The 18909-nt window shown below is 43.9% G+C and overlaps 1 protein-coding gene across 5 annotated transcripts in view; it reads right to left on the bottom strand.

The window, feature by feature from the left end:
- Positions 1-1825: 1825 nt before the first annotated feature.
- Positions 1826-18909, bottom strand: part of ORC1 (origin recognition complex subunit 1) — a 29101-nt gene continuing 12017 nt past the window's right edge. For all 5 annotated transcript variants that reach the window (XM_045064527.1, XM_004774461.3, XM_004774460.3 and 2 more), the window contains exons 7-18: positions 16413-16779; positions 15394-15498; positions 14603-14798; positions 12142-12239; positions 11463-11564; positions 10871-11042; positions 10150-10257; positions 9717-9866; positions 8877-8996; positions 4573-4742; positions 3988-4075; positions 1826-2167 (exon numbers count right to left, since the gene is read on the bottom strand). In XM_045064527.1, coding sequence (XP_044920462.1) covers positions 1976-2167; positions 3988-4075; positions 4573-4742; positions 8877-8996; positions 9717-9866; positions 10150-10257; positions 10871-11042; positions 11463-11564; positions 12142-12239; positions 14603-14798; positions 15394-15498; positions 16413-16779 — 1868 coding nt within the window. In that variant the 3' untranslated portion in view covers positions 1826-1975. The remainder of the gene's footprint in view (positions 2168-3987; positions 4076-4572; positions 4743-8876; positions 8997-9716; positions 9867-10149; positions 10258-10870; positions 11043-11462; positions 11565-12141; positions 12240-14602; positions 14799-15393; positions 15499-16412; positions 16780-18909) is intronic.

Raw genomic sequence — 18909 nt, forward strand, 5'->3', positions numbered from 1 at the left:
TGAACATTCCTGTAAACAACTCCTGGGGAGCAATGTGTTTCTCTAGGGTTTATACCAAGGAGTGGGTTTACTGGCTTATAGGGTTTCTGCATTTTCCAGATTAAATTTTACCAGATCATCCCCAAAGTAGTTTCGGTTTACATTCCTGTCAGTGGAGCATTTGGGTTCCAGTTGTTCCCTATGGTCTTGGAAAGGTTTTCTAATACACGTGAAAGGATTTTGACTTGCAGGCCTCATTTACTGTTTCCATTTTGTTGGTCATTTTATGTGTCTTATTCTGTAGATGAATTATTCACTCATTATTCCTTTTTATTGTGTAATCTTTACTAACACTGATCCTGCATTATATGCAGTTATAATACTTTTTTCTGAATTATTTGAGAACTATTTGCAGATGTTCCAGTTCATTCATAAATATTTCAACAAGGACATTATCTTATATAACCACAATAACTTACCACTAAGTTTAGTATTTACATAAGACATAAGATATGGTTCCTAATAATGTTTATGATTGTTTGCATCTCGATGCCTATGACTCAATCAAGGTTCAGATGGCACATTTAGCTGTTTAGGTTTCATTTCTCTATTTTCCTTTAGTTTAGGATAATTTCTCCATGGATTTTTGGTCTTCTGGGATACTCATATTTTTGAAGAGGGACAGTTGCTTTGCATAATATTTTCCCCCTCAATTTTGATTTCTGAAAATTTCCATCAGTAGGTTCGGGTCAAACATTTCCGGCAGGACTATTACACAGGTGATGTGTTTTTCTCAGTGCCTGACATAAAGAGGCTTTAGATGTCTGTTATACTGTTGGTTGGAAATGTAAATATGAGAACTGCAGTTACACAAAAGCCCTGCCAAGATTTTGACTGAAACAGACTTGTGTTTAGAGGTTACCTCTCTTTCATTAGACTTATTTCTTGGTATCTTGTATTTTCTGTGCCTTCTAAGTCTTTAATTTAAAGATTTGTTTTTATGATAAACAATAACTTTTTTTTTAAGAATTTTTATTTGTTTATTTGACAGAGAGAGATCACAAGTAGACAGGGAGGCAGGCAGAGAGAGAGGGAGAAGCAGGCTCCCTGCTGAGCAGACAGCCCGATGTGGGTGGGGCTCGTTCCGAGAACCCTGAGACCACGACCCAAGCCTAAGGCAGAGGCTCAACCCACTGAGCCACCCAATCGCCCCAACAGTAATTTTTTAAAAATTATATTTTCTACCTATTTGTTGATAGGGATTATTTATCGCTGGTATTATTCGTAGCAGGTTTTTTTTTTTTTTTAAGTATTTATTTATTTATTTATTTATTTGAGAGAGAGAGAGAGAGAGAGAGTAGGAGAAGGCGGGGTGGAGGAAGAAGGAGATAGAGAGTCTTAAGCAGACTCCACACTAAACACAGAGCCCGACATAGGGTTTGATCTCACAAAGCCTGAGATCAGGACCTGAGCTGAAACCAAGGGTTGGACCCTTAACGGACTGTGCCACCCAGGCATCCCAAGCAGCAGGTTCTCTTTTGTAAACTAATTCTGTTACATTTACATTGTTCAAAAGTTCAAAGATACATGACGAACAGTAGTAAGTCTTCTTCTAAAGCCTGGCCATAGCCATCTAGTTCCTTCCCAGAGGCCACCAATGTAATCAGTTTCTTATCTATTCTCCCACAACTATTTTATATAGATACACATAACTGTGTGCATACCATGTTGCCATTAAATAAATGGCAGGGTTAAAAAATAAAAATCACAAGGTGGCCTATTGTTGGAGGGGTGGTTTGGTCTTTTAATCTGGCGTTTGTAATGACTGTAAACTTCTCAAACACTCTAGAAAAAGGAAATTATTTAATGGAAAACTTCAAAATACCTGACAGCCATTCCCATTCAGTATGTTTTGCTACAACAATTCCACCTGCCTAGAAAGAGGAAATGAAGCCCTTTGAAAAGAGCTGATCACAGTCCTTCCTCGTGAGGCCCTTCACTCCCTCAGCGCGTACAGTACATCGTCCTGGCTGACGTTGAGTCGCACACGAAGGAGCAGGTCGTTCCTGCTGGGCTCCACAAGGAGGAGGCGGCAGGAGCCCAGGTGAGAGCACACTGCCATTGTCTCTGACATGGTGGGGTACGGAAGTCCCTCCATTCTGCACAGTGCCACGTGTTGAGTGTATACCTAGAAACAAAAAAGCAAATCCGAGGTCAGATGCCAGAAAGTGAAAGAAGAAAGAAGGTAGTACTGGTTCTGTACCTGATCATTTATTTCTTCCCATAGGCAAATCAGATACTTCTTACCCAGGTGATCCTCAATACCCTGAAGGCATCCACAGGTGCCCCTGTGGGGCACAAATGCGGGGGTGGAATGCTAATCAGGCTTTGGACTCAGGATAGGTCTGAATCCTGTTCTACTTATCACCTAAATATGCAACCCTGGGCAAGTTATTTCACTTTGTGCACTTTAGTTTTATCTATTAAACATACTGCCACATCCCTCACTTGTTAATGGATATAAAATATCTAGTAATTGTCACTTATACAAACAGTCCTAGTCTCCAGGGAATGAGAATTCCTAATGAGACTGTTAAAATCCAAGTCAAATTTTGCTATAAGGGCATTTTATTTAGCAGATAATAGTGCACAGGTACTAAAGCAAGACCCCTGGGAAAGCACAGAGGCCCAGGGAGAATATTACATAAAGAGAGGCAGGTCGCAGTGGGAAACCTGGATTCCTAAAGCGTCTCCAGGGGGCCAGCAAGCCTGCCACACTTTCTGGTCACTTTTCTCTTTAATAATCGCCCCCCCACCCCACCCCCACCCAGGCTGGGAGCTTGTCGGGAGCAGGGACATTGACCAAGTCAACCCAGGGTTCCTGGCACACCTTCACAGTTAATGACACATTGTAGATGTTCAGGAAATGTTTACAGACTAAAACGAAAGCCACTGTGGCAAAGAGCTGCCTTAGGCTCTAGACTGTGTTGCCCACACTCGTGGGCAAACATAACTAGCAGTTTAAACAGAATTTAAAGAAAACAGGAAAGGAAGGACAGAAGAAGCTGGACCTCTCCATTTGCATGTCTAAAATACAGTCACACAGACAGACATATGCACCCCCGGGGTACACACTCAAACACCTTTAACAATCTTTCAAGGCAGCCCATTTATTATTTAGTTTTAAATAGACATTTAAGGCACTAAAAGACTAGTGAGTCTTTTACTCAATATAATCGAAACTATGCTCAGACTGTTTGCACTGATCTTTGTAATTTGTTTTTAAAATGGATCATTTTGAGAGCCTTATCCCCACCACACCACAGCTGTATTAGGGCAGTAACTCTTGTCTTATTCATCTTTGTGTTTGTTTTGTCTTTAATGATTTATTTATTTAGTTTGAGAAAGAAAGCATGAGCATACACAGGCAGGGAGGGGCATAGAAAGAGCCCGATGGCAGGCTTGATCTCTCATGACCTGAGCAGAAACCAAGAGTCTGAGGCTTAAACGAATGCGCCCTCCCAGGTGCCTCTTGTCTTACTCATCTTTGAATCTCTTACTCCTAGAATAGTATCTGGCACATACTACTCCTTCCCACCAACTGTGCAGAAACTAGTTGGTAAAGGTCTCTTCTCACACAACTGAATACAACATCACATAAAAATAGATGTTGGCCTGGGGCACCTGGGTGGCTCAGTTGGTTAAATGTCAGACTCTTGATTTTGGCTCAGGTCACGATCTCTGGGTGGTGGGATCGAGCCCTGCATTCAGCTTCCTGCTTGGGGAAGGAGATGCTCTTCTCCTTCTCCCTCTGTCTCTCCCCCTGCTCACACACTCTCTCTTAAATAAGTAAATCTTTAAAAAAAAAAAAGGTGTTGGTCTGATATTCTTTAGCATAATTGGGTTGGCACAAATAGAGACAAACTGTTATGCAGTCATTGAATTTCCTGCCAATTTAAAAGGCACCAAGAGCAAAATCTAGAAGGATTTAAAGAAAAGATCAATCACCTGTTGAAATGTTGCTTCTTCCAGTCCTGATCGACGGAACTCAGCAAGGATGGCTCTCAGGAAACTCTGTTCCAGAACAGAGGAATTTCTTAAAGAAAATGAGATGTGAATTCTTGTTAAGTGGCCATATCACTAGCTCAGAGAAAAGCCTAATAAAGTTTTCATGTGTCTTTACAGAAGAGAGAGGAAAAACTCTCTCCTATATTATTTGGCAAGGCTTCCTCCTCCCCCTAAAAGTTCCAAAATGATATAAAATGCCATTACAGAAGCCAGGGAACAAAGCAACTAGCTCTCCCTGTGGATTATGCCCCTTAAGAAAAGGACAGCATCTTCAGTAAATGCAGGTTGGATGAGAAAAAGCTTAGAAACTTCCATGGCCTTCCGAGTCAGGGTCAGGAAGGAGAAGCATCTTACTTTTTAAAAAATTGAATGTATTTGTCATTTGACATTATGCTCTTTTAAGGTATACAACGTTGTACTTTTAAACATTTATATATTGTAATATAATTCCTTTTGAGGCTATATTTATCAAATTACACGATCATAGGAAAATACTGTTATCCACATACATTAAAAGCAACTTACTTGATGGCAGTGATATATGACGATGAGAACATCTCATCTACTGCTTGTAGCAAGTGGGTTACAGTGACCAGGCCAGGTGAGTCAGGCTTCTGGCAGGAGAACTCACAGATCTCCGTGGCACGCCTACAGATGTCCAGGCAGCGCCGTGCATCTCCGGAAAGGGCTGCCACCTACAAGAGGGAATATTTTATTCCTTGGGGTCCACCTCAGCCCAAGAGAAAAAACAACAGACTCTTGGTTCAACTAAAAAGGAAAGGCAGTGCTGGGAATGGGTTGAAGCCTGACGTCATGTGCTTAGACCCAGTGGGAACCTGGTGGGAGCCTGGATATAAATTATTACACTGCTTCTAGGATTCTTCCTTAAGTCCAAACCTTTGTTTTGGATTTATGGATAAAACCATAATGGAAAGGGCAAGAATTCTCACCTTTATTTAAAATTCAGGAAATAAAACTTAAAAGAGACCACTGGCCCAAGATCATTATTGAAACACCTAGAAGCACAAGTGTTCTCATTCTTTGCATGAAGAGAACAATGTCCCCCAGGAGCAGCTAGCCAAAGCCAAGAGGCTGCCGTGGAGCCTATTTTGATTCTAAAGCCACAGCTTCAGTCTCCCTAACAGCATGGTGGTAAATTTTGGAGACCACCCGGTAATTGGCTAAATGAACCAGAATCAAGAGGGAAGGAAGCCACAAAGCTGGAGGACACAGGGAAGTCCACGGTTAGAGGAGTCTGACCAAACCACAATGCCAATGACTCCGCTGCTCCTTTCTTTCCATGCACGCAGATTCCTTTCACAGGGAATCCTGTACTCTATCCCATGCTGACTCAGAAAGCCGCCTGCACTTTAAATTTCACAGAAGAAATTCTTGGACTCTGCAGCCTTCGAGGATCTCTCAGTATTCCCAGTAACTGTCGGCAGTCCTGACCATTTGCCCAACAACAATTGCAGTAACAACATCCTGCTTGACGACATCCTGGACGTCCTGAGATTATCATTTCCTTCCAAAATTCACACTGCGTCACGTTTACAAGAGCAAACTGTATAGGCATATACATACACAACACACTAAGATTAAAAGTGGTCATATGTGGGAAGTGAGATTATCAGAGTTTATAAATACTTTGTGTACATGTTTTCAGAATGCAAATTTAAGACATTCAAAACAAAGGTCACTTTTCTAGTAACCCGAGAGCTGCTGCAGAGGCCTAAACTTAGAGTGAACAGGTGACCCTGGGAAGCAAGAAAATGCCCAAAGCAGTTCTTGTCTTGGGGGTATCCACGAACTGTGGTGACCATACCCTCTCTCACTGCTGCTGGGGTGAAGGAGGCACAAGAAAAGCTGGGCCCACCCCGCACGGAATCTAACAGAAGACCGTGTATAAACTTGGGCTCTGACCTTCGCTACAGCCTCAGTATAGGGTGAATCAGAGACCCACTGGGCAGAAGGGACAGAAAAATGGGCTTGCGTAGACCCTAGTGCCAGGCAGGATGTAAAAAACGGAGTCTTTGCAACTATAAGCCTTCACGTGGATTTGTAGCCCAAATGTATGTCATGTCTCCTAAAAACCTCAAGTGGAGGAGAAATTTGTTGAAAAATGGTTCCAGTTGGTAGTGGCCCTCTGTAACAGACAGAAGCAAAAACAAACTCTGAATGAACTAACTTCAACCCAGTCCTCAACTAATTCTCAAAGGGAGCTCTAAGGAACATGAGCATATAGTAAAAAATAAAAAATTAAATTAAAAAAATCAAGACATAAAAACAAGGAAACAAGGCCAAATACACACGACAAACAGCAATCAACAGAATTAAATGCACAAAGAGTTCAGATATCATAAATATAAACAATAGAAATAGAAATAGAAATAGAAACAATATAAAATAAGTCTGTTTCTTTGTATGTATAGAAATGAAAAGGAGGGGCGCCTGGGTGGCTCAGTGGGTTAAGCCGCTGCCTTCGGCTCAGGTCATGATCTCAGGGTCCTGGGATCGAGTCCCGCATCGGGCTCTCTGCTCAGCAGGGAGCCTGCTTCCTTCTCTCTCTCTCTGCCTGCCTCTCAGTGTACTTGTAATTTCTCTCTGTCAAATAAATAAATAAAATCTTTAAAAAAAAAAAAAAAAGAAAAGAAATGAAAAGGAGATTTGAAATTACGGGCAAAATTTTTAGTAAAAGCAGAATCTAAATCTGATGCCTCCTGAAACCAAGAACCCTAAAAAGGAAGGGAATCAACAGGAGAGTCAAGAATGTAATTTTTCCAGAGGCAGAGTAGTGACTGACTCCTTAGGCTGGAGAGAGCCAAGTCCTAAGCCAGTACAAAGGAATCCAAGGAAAAAAAATCTAAATTACACTAAATATCTTCAAAGTGCTCAGATGACAGCAATACCAGAACTGAAGGTAAAGGGGGATGTCTGGCTAAAATAAGGAGGACTGGTTGAAAGTTAACAACCTGATGACCCAGAGCAGGAGTCAGAAACTACAGCCTGCCACACATTTGCATACGTGAAGTTTTACTGGAACACAACCGTGAGCATTCATTTACCTACTGTGCCTGGCTGCTTTCAGGATGCAAGGGCACAGTTGAGGAGTGGTGACAGAGACCGTTGGAACCACAAAGCCTAAAACATTTCCTGCCGGGCCCTTCACAGAAAAAGTTTGTGGACCCTTGCCCTAGATTCCTTCCCTCATTTCATGCTGTTGGGTAAACCTCAGGGACACTCAGGAAGGTTTAGGGCTCTTTGGCAAATTTTGTGCCTTGGTTGGTTGTACTGTCACTATAAAACTCTTTGCCTTGGAGATTATCCCTCTTCTGCCATGGCAAGAATCCAGAAATTTATTCTCAAGCAAGGATAAAGAGAAAGTCTCTGGGCCAGGGACCGCTAGGCATTATTGTAGGGGAGGGGAGGTCCCTTCCTAGATATAAATGGTTACTGTTCCCATACTGAATTTGAAGACCTCCATCCTCTGCCCGACTCCTGGAATACTGCCCTCCAGGGGCAGTATTGCCAACCTAGACTCCCAGTATTGCCAACCAGGTCTCCTATTCACGGAGACCTGACTATTCTTAAGGGAAAGAACTGGAGATACTGGAATTGGCCCAAACAGAATGCCCCAGAGTGAAGTTCCCAGTGGTAAGCCCCACTCATGTGCTCAGAGCTCCCCAACCTAAAGTTTTTTAATCTTCACTCATATATCAGAGTGGACAACCAAGACATCTGAGGAAAGTCTCTAACCATACGAGATAGAAGCTGAATTCAACAGACAAAAAGCATCTTGGAAGAAAAGAGAGAAGACAACATCAATAAACAGAATGGCATAAAAAAAAGGACTCTTCAGAGAGACAAAAAGACAAAAAAGAACTTTTAGAAAGATAGCAGAAGAGAAAAAACTCTACCTAACAGAGGGGGTAAGTGGTAACTTTGAGCTCCTACAAAGCAAAGCTTGGAGACCAGCTCCCTGTCTGAATCGCCTCTGACCCCAGCACCCAGCTCTGACCTGGTGTCCCACATGCTGCTGCTCTAGGCGCTCAGGACTCTAATCGCTTCAGACAGGAAGAACCAGAAACGAGCTTATAATTCTTTTAAGTGCTGAAATACTCCGGATGTGTGGTTTCTTGCATCCAGATTGAAGCTGAGACATTTAACCCACTTCTGTCCCTCAGCAGCCTTGCAGAACAGTCTAGGTTGGCATTCTCCTGGTGAGCTTGTGGGACACAGGCATCCAATGCCTGGCACCTGTCCTGGAGAGCCACCCCTGGAGGCACATCAAGGATGTGATCTCCTTTAATTCTCAAAACAGTCCAACAAGTTTGCTACTCGATGGCCTATACTACCCTTTCCGTCATACAAAGCTGCCTGCCCCTGTTACTGCCTGAACCAATTTATCTTCATTTGTATATAAGCCCACCATACTCCTAGCCTGCTCGTTAATTAGACAATAAGAAAGTTAAGGAACTGGGCGCCTGAGTGGCTCAGTGGGTTAGGCCTTTGCCCTCAGCTCAGGTCATGATCCCAGGGTCCTGGGATCGAGTCCTGAGGCAGGCTCTCTGCTCCCCTCTCTCTGCCTGCCTTTCTGCCTACTTGTAATTTCTCTCTGCGTGTCAAATAAATAAATAAAATCTTAAAAAAAAAAAAGAAAAGAAAGTTAAGGAACTTTTCACACTTTTGCTTCTACTTTTTGATATTTATGTTTACAGGACTCTCTAAATTTCTCTTCAAGCAGAGAGCACCCGACACAAGGCCTCACGCAGGCAGGCACTCAGCACAGACAGCACAGGTGCAAGTAGGATCTCCCGAAGGTGACTTACCTTCCTGGCTACCAGCTGGATGGCATCGTCCTCAAAGGCCTTCACATGTTTGAGTCGGCATGTTAGGATCTGCTGCAGTTGGCTGTGAGTATAGGGCTGGAAGGACATCCTGGTAAGCCCCTGGCAAGTCAAGACCACAGAGAACAAGTTCATTAATTAACCATTCTGACAGTCCTTCTGGTCAGCCACCGTCAAATCCCTAAGCCTGCTTTCCAAGTCCCTCAAGGCTACATCAGTCCCTCCCAGGACTGCCACGTTATCGATTACAGCTCCTTTCACTGCTGATAGCAGCAGGTGGTCTCCTGCAGACAGCCACAGCGCTCAAGTAATTTGTCCTTTTGTTTCAGACAATCTTTATTCTCCCAGAATCACTTAGGAGTAGATCCAGGCAAGGGTGCTCTAGCTGGAGCGGGTGGGAACATCCCCAACTCCGCAGAGAACACAGGCTCAGCTCCTGGCTTCACTTGACTTGCTTCTCAGTCCCTGCTGTGCTTCCTGCTGAAGCACCCATCCCCGGGGGCAGGGCAGTGTCTGCTCTGGTCCCTGCTGTATCCCACGCCTCCAGCCTGGCCTGGCAGGGGCGAGCGCTTCCAGATGTTTAAAAAACAGTTAGACCTGCAGGGCTCTGTGCAGGTTAAGAGTACCCCGGTGGCAGAACAGCAAGGTGTATTTGCAGAAAATCATGCAATGGCAGCAGATTTAATTTAATTACAGGAATTTCAGAAATCACATTGTGCACTTTTCCCATTTATTTTAGTTTCCCGTGCATTTAGTTTTTAGAACTCCTTGGCCCCCGTTATGGATCTGTAAGAAGGGCTTAAGAACAGCCCTAGGACCCACCAGTCGGCTCGAGACCCGGTTCATCATGATGCGCTCCGGCAGGTCCATTGTGTTGGCGATGGTCAGGACTACAAGCCGGGCCTCCCGGTGAGCGGGCCAGTCAAAGAGATTGTACAGTACGTCTTGTTTCTGAGTCCACAGAAGGTCAAGCTGCCGGGAAAGGGACAGAGATGCAGGAACAACCACAGAACTGAGACCTCCGAGTGAAGCCCTGTTACCGCTGTGTTAGCTGCCTGGGCTTCTCAGGTCCCACCAAGAAAGCAGCAGGGACATCGATGGGATGCAGGTGTCTCACCACCACCAAACAGGCTCAGATGAACGAAGGGATGAGATGAAGGAGCCAGGGCCTCCCTCTCAACCCAGCACTTGCTCCTGGCATGCCCCGGTCAAGCACCAGGCCACTCTCCCGGTCCTCCTGAGGGTACCTCCTTACCTCATCCACAAGCAGCACAGTGCTTTCCTGAGAGGACTTCCGGGTCAGAAAGCGCTTTGCCAGCAGTTCTGCTGCATGGTTAGCGGTTGCCTTCTGGCCGGTCAGCTTCTGCAATGAGGGAAAAGCAGGTGTGGTAAACAGGAAGTATTTTACTCTCCTGAGCTTAATGTTAAATTTGCAATAGAGGAAGTAATTTTGTGTGAGGACTTCACTGTCCTAAATTCTGCCTTCCACTCTGGTCTTAACCTTAACATGGAAGGAGAAGAGAAGGCACCAGAAGAGATGATAAAGAAAGTCTGTGTTTGAAATGCAAGTGAGCCACAGGCAGGTCCCAGCAGCCCCTCTAAAATCATTACTGCATGACTTGATTTATAACTGGCCATTACTTGTTCCAAGAAAACCACTAATGAATACAAGAGCCAGGTTCAAACTCTAGCCGACCTCTAATCTGTTCCCCACAGTTGGCCACAGGGTCTCCTGTGTGCCAACAGTTTTCACCACATCAGTGGTGAAAGCCAGGAAGCCCTGGCTTCCAGTATTCATGCCCAGCTCCTAGACTTTAAGGTCCCTGAGGGTAGGAATTGTCTTCTCTACTCTTGCTTCCTCACACAAAAGACAACACCTGGCACATCGTAAATATACCAATAAGCACAAAACCTCCCTTTTTTCATATGCCACCAAGAAACTCTATTTTCCAAAAAGCTGCAACAGCTTTACTCACCTGCAAGATCTGCACATAGACCTGATGGGGCTCTGTCAGCTTCATGCCATTGACCTCGATGTACTGAAAGGGAGGAAGGTCATTTGCTTGGGCTGCCTGCTGCAGGCAGCGTATCACCTCGTGCACAGTGGCGGTCTTCCCTGTCCCGGGGACCCCGGAGATGTACATGCACCTGCAGCAAGAGGGGAAGACCTGCGGGCTGAGTCTGTGCCGGCTGCCTCACACCATCACCAGTTAGAAGCATGGGGATGTGTGCTGAAGGAAGGGCCCAGACCCCTGAAATGCGGAGGAGGGAGCAGTAAGGACCACCCTTGGAAGCTAGTTAGAGCAAGACCTGGTTACACAGAATCATTCATTCTATGAGCAGTGCTATAGGCCAAGAAGACTTTTTTTTTTTTCTCTCTGAATGACAGGCATTTTCTTCCTAGAGAATTATTTTGACAAAAGCTGCTTTAGAAGCCTTCAACCTTCAGCAACAACTTTGCCTGTTCTCCTGACGCTAGGAAGACCATTCGGTTGAACTGTGACACCTGAGGTGGAGCCAGCAGGAGCCTTTTCCCCAGACCGTCCCGTTGGCCTCAGCAGGACTCACCCTCCCGTCCGGTCCAAGAGTTTGCTTTCCACAAAGTTGTAGATGTTTTGGAATTCCTGTTCCCGACAGGGAAGAGACTCGGGTACAGCAGAAACATGCAGCCTACAATCAGCAATAAACAAGGGGGAAATAGGACATTTCACCATCTACTCAGTAACAAATGCGGAAGGCTTATGTATAGTTTCTGTGTGAAACTTCAATCAGAAATCCACAGGAAATGCCTTCATTCGGCCTCCTAATCCTTTCTCCATCCAAATGACCCAACTGATAGGTTCTAAACAAGGGTACATAACCCCTGGGGAGCTTTCCTCAATTACAGGGATGGCCTTCATCCCATGAGAGATTCTGATTTACTTGTTTTCTGGGAAGATGTTGGCTTATGTATCTTGAGAAAGTTCCTGCGTAGTTCTAAAGGGTACCATGATGGAAAAGCAGTATTCTCCTTCATCAGCCACCTTCTGTCCCTGAGCAAATGGTGGTAGAAGCCTACTCTCTGAGAACCTGTCCACATTATCCCACCCAGACACTGCTTGAAAAGGTTTCTTCTCTCTAAACACACGTGTTCGTTTTACTCTCTACCTTTATCATGTACATGGAAGGCTACAAATTACTTGTTTGATGTAAATGAAAGCAGAGACCCATTCCCGCCTATCTAACGGGGGGCCCCCGAGAAGCGCACCTCAGCCGGGCCTCCTCCAGCATGCTGGCTGGCTCCTGGGCAGCCTGGTTTCGGCTGCGGATCTGAGGAGTGGCATGGCGTGGCGTGCCGGGCTTGGGCTGTGTTCAAAAAGAGAACAGATTTCAGAAGAAAAAGGCAAAGCAAAACCCCATCTAGGACACATCAGCAAGTCTGATTCATGAAACTCTGACAAAAAGAATGGTGAATACCTCTTAGTGCATTTCCTTTTAAAGTACCACGAATCTCCCCCTCTCTCATGTTACAAATACTATTCACTGGCCAGACACAATTTCTTTTTTCTATTTTACACACAGTCCTGGGATTTGAAAACAATGTCTATCTGAATAAAGAATGAATAAAAGTAAGAGACTCTTAATCTCATGAAATAAACTGAGGGTTGCTGCGGGGTGGGGAGATAGGGATGCGGTGGCTGGGTTATGGACACTGGGGAGGGTATGTGCTATGGTGAGTGCTGTGAAATGTGCAAGCCTGATGATTCACAGACCTGTACCCCTGGGGCAAATAATACATTTATGTTAATTTAAAAAATGAATGAAAGCATGGATTAAATACTATTTAAAAGTAAAATATTATCTTGAAAGACAAGAAATTTATAAGAAACCCTAACTACTCTGCCCAATACACAGTAGGGTAGGAGGCATAAACCAAGGTTGATCCATAGGCTTCTCCTCTAGATTTGTTTGAATATACAGTCAAACTTTAGCTCAGGACTTCCATAATCCAGAACTGGAAAGATATCACCAGATTTTTCCACTCCCAAATCCCAGGTTCTATCTAGGCTGACCAGCCCATCTCTTTTCTTCCTTGTTGCTGGCTTACTAGTGCTTTCCACAAAGCACTCCCTTCCGTGGGGGCATTTCCCCTACCCACCTTCTGATCTCCCCAGGCTACAGGGTAACAGCCTCTCTACCCCTTCCTTAGGCAGAAAGCACTTACACCCTAATAGTTTTCTATCTGTTACCTTTGTAGAAAACAAGAAAGGAATACCAAAACCTTGCTGAGAAGGTATCGAACACTTTGGTGGACTTCTGACCTTTTTATCATGCAAAAGATGCCATCACACCCTAGTATCCCTTGTTTTGGGTAGGACCCCGCAGATGACAGATGCGATCAGAACCTTGATCTGCTATTTGCAAAATGAAACTCCAGGTAGAATGGTCACTAATCCAAAAGTGATCTATTTGATTTCCTTCTCTGAAGGTCTTTTTTTTTTTTTAACCCAAGCCCAATCACATTTTTCTTGATATGGAAAAATGGAGATCAGCTGTAGAAAAAGTATCCTAACTAGGCATTTCCTAAAAACAATAGGCTCCCAGAGAAGAGTTTCCAGATCAAAGACCCATACACTAATGCACTCTGAGAAGGTCATGTTAACATTAATAAATTAATGGCCCTGAGAACTCCTGTGACAATGAACCAGTTTAACTGTGTGATCCAAACATTTCTGAAACATAATCTGAACGTGGGAAGACCTTCTTTTAATTGATTCAACATTCTACTAAAATTCCACAGGAAGCAGCAGAGATGTCCATTCCCCTCTTCCATCTTACTTTACACAGTTTATTACAGACCTTAGTCGTGCTTGTTTCTCAGGTGAATCAGGTGGCACAGCAGAAACAACGTAACGTAGCCCAGCAGCCCTGGATTCAAGATCAAGTCTGAGCAACTTGAAAGAGGACTTCACTGCCATTTTTACCTTAGTCTGTACTTTCTGATTTAGTTCTTTCCAGCTTATCTCTTAACGTGGGCAAGGCATTGCATGACAGGAACTGATAAGCAATAACCACTGCCCTGGCACCAGCAAAACCCTGCAGGACCAACCTCCAGACAGTGATGGCCCTGACTTCCCTGACCGCCAGCACATACCCAGCCGCCTTTGTCTCCATTCCCTTATATCAACCTAGAAGCATCTTCAGTACTTTGGAGAGTCTTTGAGAGGTCGGTCTGCTGTCTTCCCAGTGTTGGCCTCACTGAAATGAACTCCCTTCTTGTTTCACCACCACTCATCTCTCTGCCTTTGGGTTTTGTCAGTCAGGGGCAAGTGGCTGAACCTGGTCTGTTGGGGACCCCGGGAGCTGGGCGGCTCTTGCACCCTCGGGCCCTGGCTACACAGATCAGGCATAAAGTACTCTGCTAGCATTTGTGGAAAATGCAAAGACAAGGAGCCAGGCCTTGTCCCTCCCTCAGGAACTCTGGTTCTTGGCTATTTGGTTTCATATCGTAAAAGGAACTCGGATTCAAAATCATTGCTACTGGATTCATTTTCAGTCCTAGGGTTCACTTAGATCTTTTCCTCTATGAATATTCCAGCTGGAGTAACTTTGCCTATGACAGACCTGTGCTCAGAATCCAGCTGTGACTAACTGTGTGACCTTAGCCAACACAATTTTAGAATTAAGAGAAGATGCTTCGGTGGCAAACAAACCTAAAAGAGTCTTACGGTTTTCTTTGGTGTCTTTGAGGGGGTCTGTAAGGATGACTTCATGGAAGAGCATGGGTCCTTGGACACCTGACTAGATGTTCTCCTTGAGAGGGTTGGTGTGGGAGTCTCTTCCTCCTCACTGCCAGAGTCTGAAATCTCTGCTGCCGGCAGAAACTCCTCCTCTTCTTGGTCACTCTTACTGTTACCTAAAAACCTGAATGGTAAGACACATTATTTTCTGATATTTAGCATCTAAATAAAAAGCTCTCTAATAGGCCACTGTGGACTAGAAATATTATAGAATCTTTTCTGCAACCAAGTAATATAGGATGTGTTCTGCTTCTTGGACCCTTGCTACTGTAATGCTCTGCTAAGGGCTTTACTGGTAGTCTCTCGTTAAATTCTTCGACAACCTTGTGACATGTGAATTATCACTCCCATTTTATAGAATAGGAAACTGCAGCTTAGAAAGGCAAAGTAACCTTCCCAAGGATACACAGTATGACAAAGCTTAGGTTTAAATCCAAGTTGCTAGAATCAAAGTTCATGCTTTTAGGCACTGCACTAACAGTCTTGCTGAATGTGAGTATAGGGCCCCAGGACCCCTCTAAACCCAGGGCACTATTTCTTGCCCCTTTCAAACTATGACATTTCTGTGGAATTAACATATTCCCGGACATACTAAGTAAAAGGCAAATTAATGGAATAGCAAATAACAAACAAGAAACATAAGAGGCTTTAGGAAATGAGATTAGAGATACTATAGAGAGCAGTGACAAACATTTTCCACCTGCTAAGAACAGACTTACCGAAGCTGCTGTCTAATCCGATTCAAAGTCAAGACAGAACTCTTCCTACGGATCCGATGTGGGGTAGAGGTAGGTTCTTCTGGAGCTTCTGGTTCTTCTGCCTCCCTGCAAGGTATCACAGCACGATTATGAGACATAGTTTTGGGCACTAGGAGTCAGTGGTGGGCTCCTGACTGGCTCCTACTGTTTTTTATAGCTACTTTGGAAAGATTTGGATTTGGAGGGAACTAATCACACTTGGTTCAAAAACTTTGTAATTAAAGTCTGACTCAACACCAAAGATAAAGTTTGTCTGAAGCTTATCATTCAAATCAGACTCATGACTTCACCAGCTAAAGACCAGAATGTACTCAGGCCAGGCAGAGCTTCTTACCCTCTTTAATTACTGAGGCATCAGTGGATTTACTGTCCAGACTCAAGGCAGGCAGAAGTGCAGCTATGTATTCAATGCAAAGCATTTACCAAGCAAACCTATTATAGACCAGGTGCTGGTCTGAGCAGGAAATATGGCCATGCGTGATTTCTGTTTTTCATATTATCTGTGCTGCCCCTTATTTACAAACATTGTCTCGTGTCAAACTGCAAAGTTTGATCTAGATGCATTATCTTCTTGTACCATATGTATTTGGGAATTTTGGAATTCCAGTCCAAAAAAAAACAAAGCGAAAAACAGATTAGGAAAGTGAATATTAATATGCGGTAAAGAGCTTTAGCAGGACTGTGAAGCAATCCAGGTTTGGGAAATTATCTCCTAGAGCAGGGATTCCAAAAGGACAACCAAGTATATCAGAATCATCCAAGGACCATTTCCAAATGCAGATTCTTGGGCCTAACACTCAGAGATTGATTCGTCTGGGAAGAAGCTCAGAAATCTGTATTTTGGAAAGGTTCCCAGGTGATGCTACAACAGTCAGATTTGAGACCTGCTGCTCTAACTTGAGCAGCCGTGTCCCATACATTCCAAATCACATAACAGAGCTCAGCTTGCTTTGTGGGAGGCAGGATAACGCCCAAGTCACCTCTTTTTGATGCTATCTGGTTTCAGAACCACGGAAGGCACTGCCGAGGATGTCCCCCCCCTGGTAGGGGTAAGTCTTCTTTCCTCACTAATCTCTGTGGTTTTCAAAGCTGGGACTCGGGTTCTCAGGATCCTGTGACAGTTAGGTGATGCCTTCTTGTCATCCGCAGCACATGAGCTTTGAATCTCTCCAGTTTTCTGTAGGGCTTTCAGAGCTGGGGATGAGGTATGAAGTCCATCAGGCTGAGACCTCTTAGTAGGTGAGGTGATCTCAGAGAAGGCCACTTTTCGTTTACTTCTTCTGGGAGAATCCAACAAGGTCCCTGAATTCTGCTGGGAAATCCTAGTGCTAGGGGTCCTAGGGAATCCTAATCCCAAGAGAAATCACAATGTATGAATTTTATAATAAGCACCATGCACAACCTCAATCTCATTATAGCTAAATTCATCCACTGAAGTTACACAAAGGCATGAATTGCCCATATATATTTAAAAAAAAAAAAAAAGGAATGTTGCCTCATTGTACTCTAGGGTCAGTTACTTTATTATCATTTTTTTTTTTCTTAGAGAGAGAGACAGACAGCATACATGCATGAGCGGGGGGAGTGGCAGAAGGAAAGGGAGAGAGAGAATCTTAAGCAGGCTCCACACTCAGCACGGAGCCCAATGCAGGGCTGGACCCTGAGATCATGACCTGAGCCAAAACCAAGAGTTAGGTGCTTAACTGACTGAGCCCCATGAGTTGCCCATATTTTTAACTACTCCATGCTTTCTTCCCCCAGGCTAGCTAGTTCTTTTGTTTTTCATCTCTCCTAAATTCCAGGTAATTTCCCCAGTTAGAGTCATAAGTCAACTGTTAAATCAGCTTTTGTGGATAAATATTCAGCAATTTCCCTGAAGTAATCTATCAAAGGAGTGCTGCTGCTTCTTCTTTTTTTTTAAGATTTTATTTATTTATTTGATAGAGAGCACAAGTAGGCAGAGAGGCAGGCAGAGAGAGGAGGAAGCAGGCTCCCCACTGTGCAGAGACCCCAATGCGGGGCACAATCCCAGGACCCTGAGATCACGACCTGGGCTGAAGGCAGAGGCTTAACCCACTGAGCCACCCAGGTGCCCCCATTTTCCCCTTTCTGTTAAAAACAATTAATCCAAAACATTTTCATCATAGCCCTCTCCTCTAGTTATATAACTGTGTCAAGTCCAGATTTCTTACCCTGTCCAGGTCCTGTAAAATCAACAGTAAAAAAATACTGCCATTTATTTCTATATGGTGATGTTGCCAATTATTTCTTTAGTAATCTTTTGATATTTCCCAAATGTTTTATATGTTTATGCTCAGCTCCTAAATACACATTATACAAAGGAGCTATCAAGAACACAGACAACCGGATGCCTGGGTGGCTCGGTGGGTTAAAGCCTCTGCTTTCGGCTTGGGTCATGATTCCAGGGTCCTGGGATCAAGCCCCACATCGGTCTCTCTGCTCAGCAGGGAGCCTGCTTCCTCCTCTCTCTCTGCCTGCTTCTCTGCCTATTGTGATCTCCATCTGTCAAATAAATAAATAAAAAATCTTAAAATTATTTAAAAAAAAAAAAAAAAGAACACAGATAACTTGGAGCACCTAGGTGGCTCAGTCGTTAAACGTCTGTCTTTGGCTTGGGTCATGATCCCAGGATCCAGAGATTAAGCACCACATCAGGCTCCCTGCTAGGAGAGAAGCCTGCTTTCCCTCTTTCCCTCTCCCAGTCCCCCTGCTCATGTTCCTGCTCTTGCTCTCTCTTGCTGTCAAATAAGTAAATAAAATCTAAAAACAAAAAACAAGCAAAAAAAAAACCACAAATAACTTAAACCCAGTGAACTTGGTACAAAGAATTCAGGATTGATGACACATAATAGGATGAGGATGAACTCTCAGAACTGCCACAGGGAGGCTTCAAATACATTGTAAGTGAAAGAAAAATAAAAATTATATGCATGTTTGTGCATATGTATGTGTGTGCATACATGTGTATCTGCTTATGTCTGCAGAAAAAAGAAACCAGAAATAAAACTGATTACTTACAAAAGATGGAAAAGAAACAGGGTACATGGGCAAAGAAAGGAATGGGGCGTCTTTTGAGTACACTTTTTTTTTTTTTAAGATTTTGTTTATTTATTTGTCAGAGAGAGTGAAAGCACAAACGGGGGTGGGTGGGGGTAGGCAGCAGGCAGAGGGAGAAGCAGGCTACCCCCTGTGCAAGGAGTCCAACACGCAACTCAATCCCAGGACCCTGGGATCATGCCCTAAGCCAAAGGTAGATGCTTAACTGACCGAGCCACCCAGCATCCCGAGTATACTTGTTTTAAATAGCTTTGAATCTTATTTTAATGTTTCATATGCTTAAAAATTAAAGATGGGAGAGACCCTAAAATTAAACAGAAATAAAAGAACCTAACTGCCTATCACCAATAATAAAACCATCAGAAGGAAAGAAAAGCAATTAAATTAACTTTACTCCCT

The sequence above is a fragment of the Mustela putorius genome, unplaced genomic scaffold (genome assembly GCF_011764305.1).
Source record: "Mustela putorius furo isolate JIRA1106 unplaced genomic scaffold, ASM1176430v1.1 tig00003853_pilon_pilon_pilon, whole genome shotgun sequence".
NCBI lineage: Eukaryota > Metazoa > Chordata > Mammalia > Carnivora > Mustelidae > Mustela > Mustela putorius.